General features: G+C 40.0%; 1 protein-coding gene across 5 annotated transcripts in view; it reads right to left on the bottom strand.

Annotated features, from left to right (window-relative positions):
• Nucleotides 1-18,760: 18,760 nt before the first annotated feature.
• Nucleotides 18,761-19,956, bottom strand: part of LOC104084665 ((-)-camphene/tricyclene synthase, chloroplastic-like) — a 187,584-nt gene continuing 186,388 nt past the window's right edge. For 4 of the 5 annotated variants that reach the window (XM_070177672.1, XM_018766829.3, XM_033653029.2 and 1 more), the window contains exons 5-7: nt 19,750-19,888; nt 19,377-19,625; nt 18,761-19,288 (exon numbers count right to left, since the gene is read on the bottom strand). In XM_070177672.1, the coding sequence (XP_070033773.1) occupies nt 18,965-19,288; nt 19,377-19,625; nt 19,750-19,888 (712 nt within the window). In that variant the 3' untranslated portion in view covers nt 18,761-18,964. The remainder of the gene's footprint in view (nt 19,289-19,376; nt 19,626-19,749; nt 19,889-19,956) is intronic. The other variant, XM_018766830.3, reaches the window with a different exon arrangement.

Here is a 19,956-nt window from a genome sequence, read left to right on the forward strand (position 1 = left end):
CTCGCATCTGTATCCCCACCTATCAACCCACCTCCTAGCTAAAGGGAAAAACGGTGGAGGTGGTGCATCCGGAGCGAAGGGTGGTAGAGGTGGATGCAACTGCAGGAACCGCTTCCAGGTCCAAATCCTAATATACAATGTGAACGTAAAATTTAAGGTATATTTTTACTATGTATGTTATAATCATGAAAATAATTGACTATGTTTTCACCTGCAGCAGCGAAAAAAATCCGGCAACGTCTCGTTGGGTGCCCATGCTAGCCCTGCATATCTGCCTATATAAGTAACCAAGAACAGCTGCACCCCAGCTGTAATCAGGTAATCATCTAGCCGCTCAAGATGATGAAGAAATCTCAAAAGTGTTCGGGAACAATACCCCTCCAAACATAAGCAGCATCAAACAACCTCATGTACCGGTTAATATGAAGATCCGGTGTATCGTTTGTAATGTCTGCATGCATCGCCTCCAGATGCAGCCGGACGGGTGTCAACTGCATACGACTAGCCCCAACCAATGCAGCCTCATCCGCTGGCTGAAAACCGGTGAGCCGCTGCAACATCTCCAGGTACTGCAATCCCGTATAATCTCTGGTAGCATGCGGTAAAGCTACAGGATGTCCATCAACCGGCAGCCCATACAGACTCTCCACGTCCTGAAGCGTGATAGTAGCCTTTCCAATGGGTAAATGAAATGTGTGCGTCTCTGATCGCCACCGCTCTATCGAAGCCGTGATCAATGACCAATCCAGCTGCAACCGGTCGATCTCAATAATTCTATAGAAACCGGTATCTTGAAGGCGTCTGACTATACGGGGATGGACATGGTGGGCCCTAAGAAAGTCCCACATATCGTCTACTCTTCTAGCACGGAACGTCTGGGCCAATAACTGCCCTTCCCATATGTACGAAGACCTATGCTCGGCCTGTAGCAATTGTAGCTCTAGCGAGGCAGGTTCGGGATGCACCGGCGGAACCTCCATGACTACTACTCTAAATTGAACAATATTAATTAAAGTATTTTTCTTTTTCATTGCTTAACATCTTTAAATATATTGCAATACCTTTAATATTAAATTTTATTCTATATTTTTACTATATTGTTAATTAGGTTGATACATTTTCTATATTATAATTTTATATTTTATATGTTACTTTAATATTTCATATGTTATTTTACTATTTTATATGTTTGTTTATTGTTTAATATGTTTTTTTCTTATTTTATGTGTTAGTTTATAATTTTATATGTTTAGTTTATTATTTTATATGTTAGTTTTATTATTTTTTATGTTTGTTTGTTACTCACCTAATTTTGACTATAATAAAATTAAATAATTAATTTTCATAACTATATATGATTTAATTATTAAATATTCATATAACAATACTTAGTTTGAGTCCAAATGAACCATATTTTGGTTTCAGACTCGATATTTGAGGCCCAGTAGCACCAAGATATCCAATGTTCTTGTGTTCATGATGAGAAAATTTCGCCGATTTATCACTCAACAGGTCTGTTATTTTATATGTTAGTTTATTATTTTATATGTTAGTTTATTATTGTATATGTTAGTTTATTATTTTATATGTTAGTTTTATTATTTTATATGTTTGTTTGTTACTCACCTATTTTTTACTATAATAAAATTAAATAATTAATTTTCATAACTATACAAGATTTAATTATTAAATATTCATATAACAATACTTAGTTTTACAAATATTGTTGTTTTCTCATGTTATTTTTTTACGTTTGTTGACTAGAATTGGAGAGAGTTTGTGTTTGAACTATTAGTTTTTTTGAGATATTTTTGGGATTAACAGATACTTAAATGATTAATTTCAATAACTACAAAGATACTATGCTAAAGGGCACTACATTTTACTACGCTAAAAGGGTACTACATTACAAATATGAGCACTACATTAGGGCACAAGATACTACTACAAGAAACTAAAGTAACAATTTATCTATTTTACTAGTCTTTTAGAAAATAATTAATCTAAATCGGATATAAACAACAAATTAATTTAATCACAAAACAATAACGAAAAAATATATACTACAGTAAAAATTAACTAATTAACATTTTTTTAACAACTAATAACAATTTCTCTATTTTACTAATTTTTTAGCACACTAATAATATAGTCCGGATAAAAAATAACAATATAATTAAATCATAAAACAATCACGAAATAACATAGAGCACATTAAAAATAACTAATTGGCATTTTTTATACATGAGTTTTAACAAAAGCTAAGTCGGAATACCTCGATTTTAGTTTTTTGGAAACTTGAAGATTTGGTGATTTGGAGCCGAAACGAGCAACCCACTACGAGATAACGCCTTAGCTAGGATGTGGGACCGAGAATCTAACTTTTTGTGGGACCAGTGGGCTCCAACTGAGTTTTTTTTACTTAAAAATGGGGGGCGGGGACCTCTGTTTGTCATTCTGGAATTGGGGAGGGGAGGGGGGGGGGGGGGAAGCTCACTGGTTTGGTGGGGAAGGAGAGTAGACGCATTTTTATCTAGGTATAGCGCCTTATATTAAGACGCTATATACCTTCCCGCTCATTTTTACGTTCAAGTATAGCACCTTATATTAGGGCGCTATACTTAACTGGGCAAACGGCTGTTAAGGTATAGCGTCTTAAGCTTAGGCGTTATATATATTTTAGTTTCCAGTTTGCTTTTCCACACATTTTGGTTCTTTGAGTCCAAAAGAACCACATTTTGGTTCTGGACTCCCATATTAAAATATAAAAACTTGCTTTGGGTTTATTTCCTTTGAGGGTTTATAGAAACTTCTGCAACTTCACCCTTTTTTCGGAGAATAACTTTTTAATCTAGCTTCGTATTACATATTATAACTTGCGTGTGTGGCCGGGTTTGATTTTCAGATGATACAAAATTTTGGAAGGATGATTCTTGTTTTAGAAGCTTAAGCGATAAGAGTTGACTAGAGTTTGACTTTTGTGTTGACGACTCCGGAATGGTATTTTGATGATTTCGATAGTTTCGTATGGTGATTTTGGACTTAGGCGCATGTCAAGATTTGGATTTGGAGGTCCATGGGTTAATTTGATGCATTTTGGCGAAAGATGGAAAGTTGAAGGTTTGGAAGGTTGAGAGGTTTCACCGGGAGTTGATTTTGTTGATATCGCGTTCCGATTGTGATGTCGGGAGTTGGAATAGCTCCTTTGTGTCATTTGAGACTTGCATTCAAAATTTGACGTCATTTCGGGTTGAATTGATATGATTCGGCGCGACCACACCAGCAATAGAGAAGGCATCAGCTATCTCCCAAGTCCAAAATCAATCTGCAGCCTATCCGAAACTCACCCGAGCTCCTTGGGCTCCAGATCAAACATGCACACAAGTGTAATAACATCATACGAACTTGCTCGCGCAATCAAATCACCAAAATAATATCTAAATCTACGAATTAATCCTCAAAACGAATGAACTTTCAAAGTGAAACTCAAGAACACTAGAATCACGTTTAAGCGTCCGAATCATGTCAAATCAGTTCAGAATTGAACCAAATTTTGCAGACTAGTTTCAAATAGCAATACAGAACTATTCCAAGTTTTAACATCAAAATCCAAAACTGTTAGCTAAGAAGTTAACTTACGGTCAAACTTAGTAATTCTTCCACTTTCAAAAATGCTAGTTTTCGGCAAAATAAGTCAAAACAAGTTAGGGACTTCCGAATTCAATTTCGGGCATACGCCCAAGTCCCAAATTACGATATAGATCCACCGGGACCGTCAAAATACTGATTCGGGTTCGTTTGCACAAAATATTGACCGTAGTCAACTCAAGTCATTTTAAAGACAAAATTCACATTTTCTTAAAATTTTCACATAAACTTTTTTTCGAAAAAAGACTCGGACTGCGTATGCAAATCGAGGATGCTAAATAGAGCTATTAGAGGTCTCGGAACATGGGAATAGAGGTTAAATCTCAAAATGACCTATCGGGTCATCACATTCTCCACCTCTAAAACAAACGTTCGTCCTCGAACATACATAGAAAAGTACCTAGACTGGTGAAAAGGTGTGGGTATCTACTCCGTATGTCGGACTCGAACTCCCACATGGCTGCCTCGATTGGCTGACCTCTCCACTGAAATCTAACTGAAGGATAACTCTTAGACCTCAACTTCCGGACCTATCGGGCTAGAATAGCGATCGGCTCCTCCTCATAAGTCAAATCCATGTCCAACTGGACTGAGTTGAAATCTAACACATGGGACGGATCACCGTGATACTTCTGAAGCATAGAGACATGGAACACCGGATGAATTGTTGATAAGCTAGGTGGCACGGCAAGCCTGTAGGCCACCTCACCCTCTCTCTCAAGAATCTCAAAGGGTCCGATATACCTTGGGCTCAACTTGCCCTTCTTCCCGAAACTCATCACACCCTTTATGGGTGAAACCCGGAGCAATACCCTCTCTTCAACCATGAATGCAACATCACGAACTCTCCAATCGGCATAACTCTCCGGCCTAGACTGAGCTGTTCGAAGTCTATCCTAAATCATCTTGACCTTTTCCAAGGCATCCTGAACCAAATAGGTACCCAACAACCGAGCCTCTCCCGGCTCGAACCAACCAACTAGAGAACGACATCGCCTCCCGTATAATTCCTCATAGGGAGCCATCTGAATACTCGACTGGTAGCTGTTGTTGTAGGAAAACTCCACAAACGGCAAAACCTGATCCCAAGAACCCCCAAAATTCATAACGCAAGCGCGAATCATATCCTTCAATATCTGAATGGTGCGCTCGGATTGTCCGTTCGTCTGGGGTGAAATATTTTTCCCAACTCAACTTGTGTGCCTAACTCACGGGAACACGGACAATGGACAGCTAAAGCATCGCTAACGCGTGCCCACGATCGCTTTCGCGATGAATAAAATCCCTAAGCTCCAAGAAACCTTTCGCGATCGCATCTTCATCTTCGCGATCGCGAAGAACAACAGGCACACCAGCAAATCAACAGTCCAAAAACATGGAGAAGTAGCCCGTAGCCCATCCGAAATACACCCGAGGCCCCTAGGACCTCATCGAAACATACCAACAAGTTTCATAACATAATTTGGACCTGCTCGAGACCTGAAATCACATCAAACAACATTAAACTACGAATCGCACCACAAATCGAACTTAATGAACTTATGAACTTTTAACTTCTACAACTCGCGCGGAATCATATCAAATCAACTCGAATTAATCCTCAAATTTTCCATGCAAGTCCTAAATGATATAACAGAGCTATTCCAACTCCCATAATCGCAATCCGAACCCGATATACACAAAGTCAATCCCCGGTCAAACATGTCAACCTTCCAAACTTTCAACTTTCTAATTTTCGTCAAAATGCATCAAATCAACCTACGGACCTTCAAATCCAAATCCGGACATACGCCTAAGTCCAAAATTACCATACGAAACTATTGAAATCATCAAAATATCATTCCGGTGTCGTCTACCTAAAAGTCAAACTCCGGTCAACTCTAGTCACCTAAGCTTCTAAAACAAGAATTGTTCTTCCAACCCATCCTGAATCATCCGAAAATCGAACTCGACCACACACACAAGTCATAATATATTATACGAAATTGCTCAAGACCTTAAGCCATCGAACAGGACGCTAATTCTCAAAATGACTGATCGGGTCGTTACATTTTTCCCTCTGACATAACAATGTTAAATATTTTGTAAGTCAATCATACTTTTTTTTTAATTATATATAGTAGCACAATAAAATACCGATTTAGGAAGATTAGTGCCGACACTGATGCACTAAACAAAGTATATTGCTTCTTTCTTTCTTTCGTTTTTATTTGGCGAAGGCACAAAAAATCTTTCTAATGAATTCAAAAATTAAAAACTCATTGAAAAGCGTTGCGGTAATAAACTTGGATTATTATTTCAACAACCAAAATATGTTATACGTATAGTTATAAGAAAAGAATTTGTATTATGTAAAATATTAATTAATTTAAAATTCTAGAATTAGGATTTTCTGTCTTATTCAATAAGGTTTAATAACCAAAATCTTAATTGATTTTAAAATCTTAGAGACTAGGAAAGTAAATTTAAATAAAGATTTTATCCTATTTGAAATCTATTTTTAAAGGATAAAAAATGCGAACAATATTTTTATTAAGGGCGGGTTTGGCGTGGCTTACAAGGTTATTTAATGTTATTTTTAGGACGTCGAAGATGCCCGAAGAATGGAGGTGGAGTACGGTGGTTCCAGTATATAAGAATAAGGGTGATATCCAAAACTATAATAACTACAGGTGTATCAAGCCGCTAAGCGATGAAAGTCTAGGAGAGGATGGTGGAAACAAGGATGAGGAGGACTGTATCTATTTTTGAGAACCAATTCGGATTTATGTCGGGCGATCGACTACTGAAGCCACTCACCTTATTGAGAGGCTGGTGGAGCAGTATAGGTATAGGAAGAGGGGGATGCACATGGTATTCATTCACCTAGAAAACGCCTACGACAAAGTCCTGAGGGAGGTGTTATGGAGATGTTTGGATGTTAGAGGTGTGCATGTAGCTTATACTGGGGTGATCCGGGATATGTATGATGGTGTTTAGACCCGGGTTAGGATGCTGGGAGGGGACTTGAAACATTTTCCAGTAGTGATGGATTTGCATCAAGGATCCGCTCTTAGCCCATTTTTATTTGCCTTGGCGATGGATGTTCTAATGCGACACATTCACGGGGAGGTGACATAGTGCATGTTATTCGCGAATGATATTGTACTGATTTACGAGATACGGTTCAGTGTTAATGCGAGGCTAGAGGTCTGGAGACAAACCTTGGAGTCAAAAGGTTTCAAGTTAAGCAGGACTAAAATAGAGTACTTGGAATGTAAGTTCAGCGACGTGACTGGGGAAGAGGACATGGAATTGAGGTTAGATTCAAGAGTAATTCCTAAGAAAGGGAGTTTCAGGCACCTAAGATCTATAATTCCTAGTAATGGACAGATAGACGAGGATATAACGCATCGGATCAGAGCAGGGTGGATGAAATGGAGGCTCATTTTCGGAGTTTTGTGTGATAAGAAGGTACCACAAAGACTCACAAGTAAGTATTACAGAGTAGTGGTTAGACCAACTATGTTATATAGGATGGAGTGTTAGCCAGTTAAGAATACCTATGTACAGCAGATGAAAGTAGCAAAAATGAGGATGTTGAGATGGATGTGTGGGCATATCAAGAGAGATAAGCTTGGGAATGAAGTTATCCATGACAAGGTGGTAGTAGCCCCTTTGAAGGATAAGATTCGGGAAGCTAGGCTGATATGGTATGTGCATGTGAAGAGGAGGAGTATAGATGCCCCGGTGAGGAGGTATGAGATGTTGTCCATGGTGAGTTAAGGAGAAATAGAGGTAGGCCTAGGAAGTATTGGGGAGAGATGATTAGGTATGACGTGGCACACCTTCACTTTACTGAGGACAAGACCCTGAATAGGAAGGCGTGGATGTTGGTAATTAAGGTAGAAGGTTAGTTGTTAGGTGGAAATGTCTCACTTGTATGTCGGTAGCATTAGTATTAATCTTTTATTGTCTTACCTTCATATCTGTAGGTTTCTTTTTCCTTATGTTGATGCTTTCGCCTCGATTATTCTATCATCCTGTCTTCCTACCGCATTATCATGTCGATTGTACTACGTGTTGTGTCTTCTTCTTTTACGTTTATCTAGAGTCGGGGGTCTATCAGAAATAGCCTCTTTACCTTCACAAGGTAGGGGTAAGGTCAGCGTAAACTCTACCCCTCCACCCTCCCCAGACCCTATTTTGTGAGACTATACTGGGTTTATTGTTGTTGTTGTTGGATTTCATGCTTTTAATATCGTGTATATATAGATAAATATAGATAAGATATAATATATTGTATTATCTCTAAACCAAAATTAAAAACTCGTTTATAAGAGAAGCAACAATATACTTGAATTATGTCTTATTAAAATAATTTGCAACAAGGATTCCTGGGCTGCACGCTTTAACTAGACTCCTGGCTCATACTCCCTCTGGTCAATTTTAATTGTCGTGATTATTAAGAATAATGAGTCCAAAATACCTATCATTTTAGAAAATTAAGATATACTTAGTTACGAGGAACAAGAAGAACAAGAGAACTTGATCGAGCAAAGCGAACGTAGTAACCACCAATCAGAATCTCCTTTTCACACGACATTTAAAATTGACGGAATCTTATGTTCAAACAAATTGAGACAGATGAAGTAGCTCATTTGGATGGTTATTACTCATTGTATTGTACTTTTATTACGAATCGGAACAACAATAAAACTCTGGATCTTATTGTTTAAATTTAATTATATTGTATTATTCAATTCGTTGTTACGTAACACTGTATACGGGTAAAATTGAGCTCCATATTCGATCGAGCTTCCGAACTCCTTGATCAGGCCAGGGGTGAAATATCTATGATCAGGTAAAGTCGAGCTCAAAAATTAATCTGACGTCTAACACCACCGGCCAAGATCGGCACATGGAGATTATGATCGAACCCAAAGCACTTTCAAAATTAGCCATCGAAACCATCAGATTTGCCCTCGAGTTTGCCGAAGGCGTAACCGGTCATGTTTCTAACGGTCTCGTAGAAAGCTTTGCCAACTCATCAGACAGGGGTCCGTAATTCTCGCCATTAACCAATCAATATAGCGGAAATCACGGAACGACTCAAAAAAAGAGCCAACAGTCAGTAAATCAAGGACTTTTGCCTTTTATAGAACAATAAAATAATATCTCAAATGGTACATCTCCCCTATTATATAAGGAGGGACTTGACAATTTATAAAGGACATTGTAAGACACATCAAAAAGAAATACAATATTATCTCTAGCTTTGTCATAGTTCATTTTACTCTGACATCGATAATATTATTTCTAGCTTGAGGGAAATTAATCTCACAAGGCTAGGTTTGCTCAACTTGCGTGGTTTGCATTTATCTTTTGTCTTTCATTCCATAGTTAATATGATTTACCATTTTGTATCAAATTGGATCACGTATCCTAAAATCGCGTATAAATTCAATTGTTATCCGATTTTGAGGGTAAATAGTTTGGCGCCCACCGTGGGGCTAAGGATAATAGTGATTATTTGATGCAAATCTCTATAACACACACTACTTTACACTTGCTCTTTGAAGTATCTTTGATTTCAGGCAAAAATGACAAACTCTAAGTTAGCACCCCTACATATCGACAACGAATCCGGTCATCAGGGTGAGAATAACAACATGGCGCCCGGTAACGTTGGGCCACCTGCTGATCCGTTGGAATTCGGACCGCGGATCCGATTGATGTTAATTCACATGTGGCCATCGACGCGAATTTGCCTACCGACCTTGAAAATAGCGTCTGTGGTGCAGCCCGATCGACAGTTCGGAACACGCAAAACATTGAAGAAGATGGAACCATCCTACAAATGATCTTCGAAATGCTACAAGCTCAACAGGTGGCGATAGCTCAGTTGCAGAGCCAAAGCCAGGCACCAAGCAGGGTTGAACCCGATCTGCCCCGAGAAACCACCCGTAAAATTGAACCGGTTGTAGTAAGGTTGAATGAACAAGAATTGGGAGCTTACCCTGAGATTACTAAGATGCTCGAGGAGCTGACAAAGATGATAGAATCAAGGGAAAAGAAAATCGAAGCAAACGACAAAAAGGTGGAAACATACAATTCCAGGATAGACCAAATCCCAGCATGTAGCCTCTTATACATGTGCCATCATAGGGAATGACTTGGAAGATGACGAGATCGAGTTTGTTCTACTAAACAATTGGGGAGACCCTATCAAAGGGAGCCATGATATGGTATCACAACTTACCTCCTAATTCTATTGACTCATTTTCTATGCTTGCAGACTCTTTTGTAAAAGCACATGTCGGTGCCATCAAGGTCGAAACCAGGAAATCGGACCTTTTCAAAGTCAAACAAAGGGACAAAGAGATGGTCAGGGAATTCGTGTCCCATTTTCAAATGGAACAAATGGATATACCGCCGGTCACTGATGATTGGGTTGTTCAAGCTTTCACTCAGGGACTCAATATTGGAAGCTTGGTGGCTTTACAATAATTAAAGCAGAATCTGATAGAGTACCCTGTCGTTACTTGGGCCGATGTACACAATGAGTATCAATTAAAAATCAGGGTCGAAGATAATCAACTCGGGGCCCCTTCGGAGTCCGTTTATCCCGCTAGAACCCTCGACAGAGTCAAGAGATACATCAATCGTGAACCAGGATCGAACAGGGATCAGTATCGGTGATATAATGGTGATCGAATAAGCAGTGGGTCCGGGTAGAACCCTATAAGAAACAAAAGGAGAAATGAGTAAGGTCGAAGCAACCGGGAGCTCATGACCAAAAACAGATTCGACAGGTCCATCAAGCCTAAAGAAGCGTAGAGGATATCTAAATACAACTTTAATATCGATACTGCCACCATCGTATCAGCTATAGGGCGCATTAAGGAGACCAAATGGCCTCAACCTCTACAATCTGATCCAACTCAAAGGGATCCCAACCAGATGTGCAAATATCATGGAACTCACGATCATAGAATGGAAGATTATGGACAACTGAGAGAAGAAGAGGACTGACTATTCAATAATGGGAACCTTCGAGAATTCTTGAGCGACCGTGCCAAGGATCTCAAGAACAGGGATTCTAACAAACAAAGAGAACAAGAAGATACCGAACCTCAGTACGTCATTAATATGATCATCGGTGGAGTCGATATCCCACAAGAGCCGATGTTGAAACGGACCAGAGTGTCCATCACTAGGGAGAAACGAACTCGAGACTACATACAGGAAGAAATCTTATCTTTCAGCGAGAAAGATGAGAAAGGGATCATACAACCTCATAATGATGCACTGGTAATATCTATACTCGTAAGTAAAACTAGAATTAAATGTATGTTAATCGATCCAGGTAGCTCGGCCAACATAATTCGGTTGAGGGTCGTAGAACAGCTTGGTGTACAATACAAAATCATGCCTGCAGTCTGAATCCTAAATGGGCTCAACATGGCATGTGAAACCACCAAGGGAGAGATAACATTACCGGTAAATACCACCGAAACCATATGAGAGACCAAGTTTTATGTGATCAAAGGAGACATGAGGTACAACGCCCTTCTCGGATGGCAATGGATCCATAACATGAGGGCAGTGACCTCAACTCTTCATCAAGTGTTAAAATTCCCAACTCCGGGAGGGATTAAGACAGTCTACGGGGAACAACCGACTGCAAAAGAGATGTTTGCAGACAAAGAAGTGATTCCGATATCAACATCCACAACATCGAAGCCAAATTTGGGTGCAAACCAAGAGGCAAAATAGCAGTCACCGATACCGGTCATGACCCAACCGATTAGGCAGGGGACTTATGAAGACAATGATTATGGGGTTCCTCGGTCTTTTATAATCCCCGATGACTCCGACGCAACTAAATCGACGGCCGAAGAGCTGGAATATGTCATATTAGTCGAGCATCTACCCGATCGGAAGGTATACCTGAGCACGGGGTTAACTCCCGAGCTCAGGAAAAAACATATTCAATTTCTTATAACTAACATAGATCGTTTTGCTTGGTCCCATCTTGATATGACACGGATCCCACCAGAGATAACCACTCACAAACTAAGACTGGACCCGAAAATCAATACGGTCAAGCAAAAGAAGAGGCCCCAGTCCGAGGTCAAACATGATTTCATCAAGGACGAGGTATCTAAACTCCTTAAAATAGGGTCCATTCGGGAGGTGAAATACCCGGATTGGTTAGCAAACATAGTGGTAGTCCCTAAAAAGGGAATAAACTAAGAATGTGTGTAGATTACAAAGATTTGAATAAAGCATGCCCTAAAGACTCTTTCCCTTTGCCTAATATCGATCGAATGTTCGATGCCACAGTCGGCCATGAGATCCTCAGTTTTCTTGATGCCTATTCCCGGTACAACCAAATACGGATGGATCCGGGTGATCATGAAAAAACCTCCTTCATCACTAAAAATGGCACATACTGTTATAATGTGATACCGTTTGGATTAAAAAATATCGGTTCCACATACCAACGCCTAGTAAATCGGATATTCGAAGAACAAATAGGAAAATCGATGGAAGTTTACATTGACGATATGTTGGTTAAGTCCCTACGAGCAGAGGACCATTTAAAATATTTGCAGGGAACCTTCAGCATATTGAAGAAGTACAATATGAAGCTGAACCTGAAAAAATATGCGTTTGGAGTTTGATTGGATAAATTCCTCAGGTTCATGGAATCTAACCGAGGAATCGAGATCAACCCCGACAAGATCAAGGCCATGGAATATATCACGGTCGTGGACAACGTAAAGGCCGTGCAAAGGCTAACCGGGCGCATAGCCACTCTAGGGCAATTTATTTTGAGGTTGTCCGACAAGAGCCACCGATTCTTTGCACTGTTGAAAAAGAAGAATAACTTCTCATGGACTCCGAAATGTCAACGAGCTCTGGAGGAGCTCAAAAGATACTTATCGAGCCCACCGCTTCTTCACACACCAAGGACAGACAAACAACTGTACTTGTACTTAGCAGTCTCGGAGATAGCGGTAAGTGGAGTCTTGGTTCGGGAAGAGCAAGGTAGACAATTCCTAATTTATTATATTAGCAGGACCTTAGGTGAGGCCGAAACTAGGTACCCTTACCTCGAAAAACTAGCGCTCGCTTTGCTAAGTGCCTCCAGGAAGCTAAAACCATACTTCTAATGTCACCCCATATGTGTCGTAACTACTTATCTATTAAGGAACGTTATGCATAAACCCGAACTCTCGGGACGATTGGCCAAATTTGCCGAGGAAATAAGTGGGTACAATATTGAGTACCGACCTTGGACCGCCATTAAGTCCCAAATTTTGGCAGACTTTGTGGCCGACTTCACGCCAGCCCTAATACCCAAGGTCGAAAGAGAGTTATTGATTAACTCGATGACTTCCTCGGGAATCTAAAGCCTCTTTACGAACGGTGCCTCAAACGAAAAAGGGTCCGGACTTGGTATCATACCAAAGCCGCCAATACTAAATATAATTAGACAATCTATTAAGACTATGAAATTGACTAACAACGAGGCCGAATATGAGGCCATGATTGCAGGCCTTGAATTAGCCAAAAACTTGGGGGCGGATGTAATCGAAGCAAAATGCGACTCGCTCCTTGTAGTAAACCAAGTTAGTGGAACATTCGAGGTCAGGGAAGAACGAATGCAGATATACTTGAACAAGTTACAGGTGACATTACATCGGTTCAAAGAATGGACTTTGTAACACGTGCCTCGGGATCAAAACAGCGAGGCTGATGTCCTCACTAATTTGGGATCGTCGATCAAGACAATGAGATCAACTCGGGATACGTCGTACAACTTATAAGATCGGTAGTAGAAGAAGGCCACGCTGAGATTAACTACCCCCGAACACAAAAGAATGGAGAGCCCTGCGTACGAAGGCAACCCGATTTAGCTTATCCGAAGACGGAACCCTGTTCAGAAGAGATTCAATGGCCCACTTCCAATATGTCTAGGGTCAGGGGATACTAAGTACGTTCTGAGGGAAATCCACGAAGGTACTTGTGGAAATCATTCAAGCACCAAAGGAAAATGGAAGGAAATGCTGCCTGAGGTCCAATGGGCATACCGTACAACCTCGAAATCCAGTACCGGGGCCATCCCGTTTTCTTTGGTTTATGGCACCGAAGCTTTAATACCAGTAGAGGTAGGAGAACCAAGCATCAGACTCCGATATGTAATGAAGGAATCAAAGGGCGAAGATATGAGTATGAGCCTGGAGCTATTAGATGAAAGGCGCGAAGCCGCCCTTGTCTGATTGACCGCCCAAAAATAGCGGACTGAAAGTTATCACAATCGAATGTCCAACCTTCGACACTTCAATACAGGGGACTTGGTACTAAGAAAAGTCACACTGAGCACCCCGAAACCCGAATGAAGGGAGACTGGGCCCGAACTGGGAAGGACCGTACCAAATTATCGAGATCACCGGAAAAGGATCCTACAAGCTTGGAACAATGAATGACAAGAAATCACCGAACAACTGGAATATAACTCACTTAAAGCGATATTATTTCTAAGGTACGACCCTAATTCTTTCTTTTATTTTTCTTTTTACATTTCAAACTGACACTTGCAGGGAACCAACAAAGGATGATACGAGATCCTAGGTCTGAAAGCACGCGTTGCACTCTTTTTCCCTTGTACCGGTTTTATCCTAAATTGGTTTTCCGGCAAGGTTTTTAACGAGGCAACAAGTAAATCGTGCTAAATTAGAATAGAAGGCCGGCTATAAATCGGTGGCAATGATCACAACAGCATTCGAGGCCTCTCTTCGGTCAACCTCGAACATTGGGGGGCAATATCGTCGAATATCGAATTTAACAAGGCATTTCAACTTCGTGATTGAAGGGACTCGATCAATAGGATTTATTGTAAGGGCCAAACGGTCAAATGAACCGTGCCCGCTAAAATCACTCGAGCCCTGACACTAAACATGTATACATGTACAACTATTATGCACAAGAATAAAAAAGAAGAGTCTTCTTTGCATATAAACATCTAGTCCTCAAAAATGTTTCTTGCATTTCTCAAGGAACTTCCTACACCTAATGATATCGAGCCTAATGGAAATCTTAACCCGAGTTCAAATATTCACTCGGGGACTAGGCATCGAGCCTAAGGGCAATCTTAACCTGAGTTTGAACATTCACTCGGGGACTAGGCATCGAGCCTAAGGGCAATCTTAATCTGAGTTCGAACATTCATTCGGGGATTAGGCATCGAGCCTAAGGGCAATCTTAATCCAAGTTCGAACATTGACTCAGGGACTAGGCATTGAGCGTGAGAGCAACCTTAATCCGAGTTCGAACATTCACTCGGCGGCTACCGACCGAAAACAATCTCGGACAGTCTGAGATATCAGATCATGGGGGCGCAATACACATTAGGCAACACCCAAATTTCAAAGGCCACGACCACCCCTACTCAAGGACTGTTATCTTAGGCATGCCCAGATAATTCGGGATAGCAAGCCCACTGGGAAATGCTCGAACTAAAAAGGCTACGGCCATACTAATATGGCTCGGAGGCGTCGAGACTCGTTAACAAAAACAAGGCCTTCGAAAAATCTCTTATAACTGGTTTTAAAGGCTATCCTCGACAAGCTATAAATCTAAATTATTTTGGGGAAAAGTTTTTGGTAAAACCGGATCCCTACAATGCCTTAACACAAAGTAAAGGCAAGGTTTATTCGAACCTTTGAACATAACCTAATCATTTCATGCTAAGGCATTTCGACCTTTGCGAATACAAATTAAAAAGCAAAGGAAAGATTCAAAAGCTATGAAAAGGAAAAGCCTTATATATATATCAAAATTTCTTTACAAGGGATGAATAGCCCCGATACATATTCTTTACAAAAGGCCGAACGACCTCAACAAAAGATAGTACAAAAAGTAAAAAAGATCCTAAATGGCCTAATCTTCATCGGGAGCTACATCATCGCCTACAGAGTCGTCACCACCATCAGACCCACCCGACTCTCCAGAACCCTCGGAATCCTCCTCGGCATAAGCCAACTTCCGGGCCTTGGCTTCGTATATCTTAGCATTCTCGATTTCAGCAAATATGTAAACATTCTGAGCATGGACTCCCTTTAGGGCCTCCCTTCAGGATTACCACATCGCATGCTTCACTATGTTTCTCACTTGTTCCTGAATGACCTCGACGTCGGCCTTGAACTGGGACAATTTATCATCGGCCTCGGTCTTGGCCACAACGACCTCTAACTTGGCAGCCCCAAACTCCTTGGCCAAGGCCTCTTGAACAAAAACAACTAAGTTCAACTGAGAATGGAGTCCCTAGATCATATTGAATTACACTGAATATTTCTCCTTTATAGCCCAAAGCTGAACCTTAGCCGAAGCCAACTACGCCCAGGCAGTCTCTTTTCCCGAGGCCAGGTGGTCCATATTTGTTTTCCATTCTTCGGCCTCAGCCTTCACCATATCCACCTCCACCTGGAGCTGCTCGATCTGGTCAAGTCTCTTTTGAACCTGTGGGTTCGGGTCATTATCCAATGTCTCTGAAGCATCATCACTAAGTTCAAATATTCGTATAACCTGCTCGACCAAATCGGCATGCTCCTTCCGAGCTGCTTCTAACTCGGCCTAGAGCTTCTCACTAAGAAGCTTGTAAGCATCCTTCTTCTCAGCAAGCTCCCGAGTCTCGGCCTCGTGACGCTTGAACTCTTCCCGATACCGGAGAAAGGCCTCGTGATGAAGTACCGAGGCCTGGAAGCACAAAGGAAAATGTTACGATTATTCATGATTAAATCTAAGTACATAATGAAAGGACATTCAAAATTACCCGATTCAATGATTGTTGAGCTTGGTTGAACAAGCAGGGCGATTCCACCTCGTTCATTCTAGCTTGATCTTCTTCGGTCACCAAGCACCAAAGGTAACTGGCAATCCCCACCGGGGCATAGAGAACCCGGGCGTCCTCCAGAATGGGCATAAAAAATGCACATCTCCGAGTAGGATCAACACTCGGAGCTGGGAACTGATTCACTAATTTTGGGCTTGAAGAAGACCCGCCAGCTCCCGGGGACAGTATCTTTTTTGGTACTAGTAAGTCACCCAACCCGGTGACATCCTCCGAAGCAGTAGAATCTAGTCCATCAAAGCAATTGTGGAAAGAATCGGCTGCTCCTTGGGCCCCTTCGCCGAGGTTAACTTTCAACGTCTGAGCCTCGTTTATCAGAGAATTGGTAAACGAAGGCGACCCAGAGAGATCAATCACCCCAAGGCTATGATAACTAGGTCTAAAGGACCCAACGTAAAAGGGTAAGTGTAAACATTTAGAAAGCATCAACGCAGGTGGTGATCGATTCCTCGGGGGTAGGGACCACTATGAGTTTATCTTCCCTGTTGCAGTCCTCTTTGACTTTAGTGAGGATACTTACAGTAATAGTACATATGTGGCTAGCACCGACTCGGTACCAAGGGGGTTTTCTCGACCTTGAAGTCGGCCCCAGTTGGGAATCCCAAAGGGACAAATGACTTTAGAGGGGGTTCCGGTGTTGGTTCCTCAGTTGTAGCATGCGAAACATTTTCAGATGGTTTCGAGGAAGAAAGGGTTTCTTTTTTAGGAACAGATTTTGAAGTCTTTGACATTTCTTCTAAATAAAAGAGAGAAGATGATGTTGGTAAAGGAGGAGTTGTAACTCGTAGGTAACATATGAAGAAATTTCAAAGAACTAACAAGGAAGAGCAAGAGTTGGAATGGAAAAGGTTCTAATGAAAAGATTGAAGGGTATTTATAGGTTTCCCAAACGACGGTTCACATCCCAAGATGGCCAACCATTAACTGACACACATTTAATGCCTCGAAAACTGGATCGACTAGACATTTTCACTATTCTTATCACTTACGTCATGAATTCATCGTCGTGATTTATCGAAGTGAGAATCGAAAGCTCGAATCGTTTCTTATCATTTACTCTCTGAAAAACAAAGGGATTTTGACGTCATATTTTTGTCACTTATGTCATGATCAGGCCGGGGTCAAAATATCTGTGATCGGGTGAAGTCGAGCTAGAAGATCGATCTAATGTCTAACACCATCAGCCAAGATCATCACATGGTGATTATGATCGAACCCAAAGAACTGTCAAAATTAGCCATCGAAACCATCAGATTTGCCCTCGAGTTTGCCGAAGGCATAACTGGTCCTGTTTCTAACGGTCTCGAAGAAAGTTTTGCCAACTCATCCGACAAGGGTCCGTAATTCTCGCCATTAACCAATCATTATTGTGAAAATCACGTAACGGCTCAAAAGGGGAACCAACGGCCAGCAAATCAAGGACTTTTGCCTTTTATAGAACAATAAAATAATATCTCAAAGGGTAGATCTCCCCTAATATATAGGGAGGGACTTGACAATTCATAAGGGATATTGTAAGACACACCAAAAAGCAATATACTGCTATTTCTAGCTTTGTCATAGTTCATTTTACTCCGACATCGATAATATTATTTCTAGCTTGAGGGAAATTAATTTCACAAGGCTAGGTTTGCTCAACTTGCGTGGTTTGCATTTATCTTTTGTCTTTTATTTTATAATTAATCTTACTTACCACTTTGTATCAAATTGGATCATGTATCCTTAAAATCGTATATAAATTCAATTATTATTCGATTTTGAGGGTAAACAAACATAAAAGGATCCATTATATGTAATTACCTATTTGAAGTGGTTGGAGCATTATGTTATTGTTCGCTTTCCCATCTATTTGTTCTTTTATTCTATTTAACTCCATCTTACAGTATTAGAATCTTCACCTCAGATTTCAAGTTCATTTATGCTATTGTTTTTTATATCCCTTTTATCAATATATTCTCCATCCACGTTTTTCTATTTTTGCTAAGACTATTTTTTGTTTTTGCTTTTTTTTTTGGATGACATTTTGTATTTGATTAATTTTGTTAGGAGTTGTATAAATTTATAGCTTTAAGTTTTACAAGGAGTAATTCGTGATAAATTTGAAAATGAAGTTGTCTTAAATTATTTTCATAGTAATTGTTGATAAATCTAGTATTTATAATAATTCAATATATTTTAGTAAATTTAACAGTTATCATTTAATACGACCAGTTAAACCTACTACTAAAATATTATTAAACTATATCAAATGATACAACACGTACATCATGAAATGATGGGTAACAACCATCAAAACAAGCTATATATCACATAATTAAGAAGTTGACTCGCTGCTGCTTTCACGAACAGTATTACGCAAGCACAAGTTCAGAGTCTTATTCGATACAAATAAATTATACTAGTATCTAGCTCTAATTATAGGGATGGATTGGGAGTCAATGGATTAGGAACTGTGATATGCTCAAAAAGTATTTTGGATATGCTATTTTTAATTTCAGCGTTTTGAATTCCATGCCCATCTCCATGCAGATACATGCACTGTGCCGTTCTTGCAATATTCTTTGCGATTTCAACAAATATTCTAGAAAATAGCAAGTTTTCTCTCTGAGCTTTGTTCATCATTTCCCATGTCTCCTTTATCAAATGTTGTATGCGTTCTCTTGCCTCTTCTTCGGAAACACCCTTTTCGTTTATGTAACACTGAATAGATTTTGGAACGTCCCCCCTCTTCAATTCATCCTGAAATAAATACATGAATAAATAAATTAAATGAGACATCAAGATTTGCTACGCCTATTTCATGTAAAAGAAAGGTATAAAAGCATACAGATGATGTCCCTAAATCATCGACGAAGCGAAAAATTGTTGAAGACCAGCGAATTATGTCTGGGTACTTGCTTAGTGATTCCAATTCCTCTTTGGTAATTGGGTTGGTAACTAAGAAGAATGCGTGGATTAATATCATAGGAATTGAAATTGAGATCCATGCGTTATCCATGTATTCTTGCAGAGTTGGCTTATGTCCATTATAGTACCATCTTGCTTCTCGTAAATAAGCTTTGCACAAATCTGCCCACTAATTAATTAACGTGCATGTGTTTCAATTAGCAGATTAGATATATAGGAAATTAATAAAATAGGCATATTTAATCTCTGGGACTAAAAGAATGTATTCTAAATACAACGATATCAATTCTTACTGATTTTGAAAGGTAGGGTAGGATGTTGATACCCTGCTCTTTTAGAACTTCATATGCCATTTCATTGATTGTGTTGAACAGCGCAAGGTACATTACTTTCATGTATTCCGGAAGTTGCTCCATTGCTGTTAGCTCCCATCTGAATTTATTATTATTTTATATTTTCACATCAATAGAAAGGAGAACTGATAGAGGAGTAAATTAATT

The sequence above is a fragment of the Nicotiana tomentosiformis genome, chromosome 6 (assembly GCF_000390325.3).
Source record: "Nicotiana tomentosiformis chromosome 6, ASM39032v3, whole genome shotgun sequence".
In the NCBI taxonomy this organism is placed as follows: domain Eukaryota; kingdom Viridiplantae; phylum Streptophyta; class Magnoliopsida; order Solanales; family Solanaceae; genus Nicotiana; species Nicotiana tomentosiformis.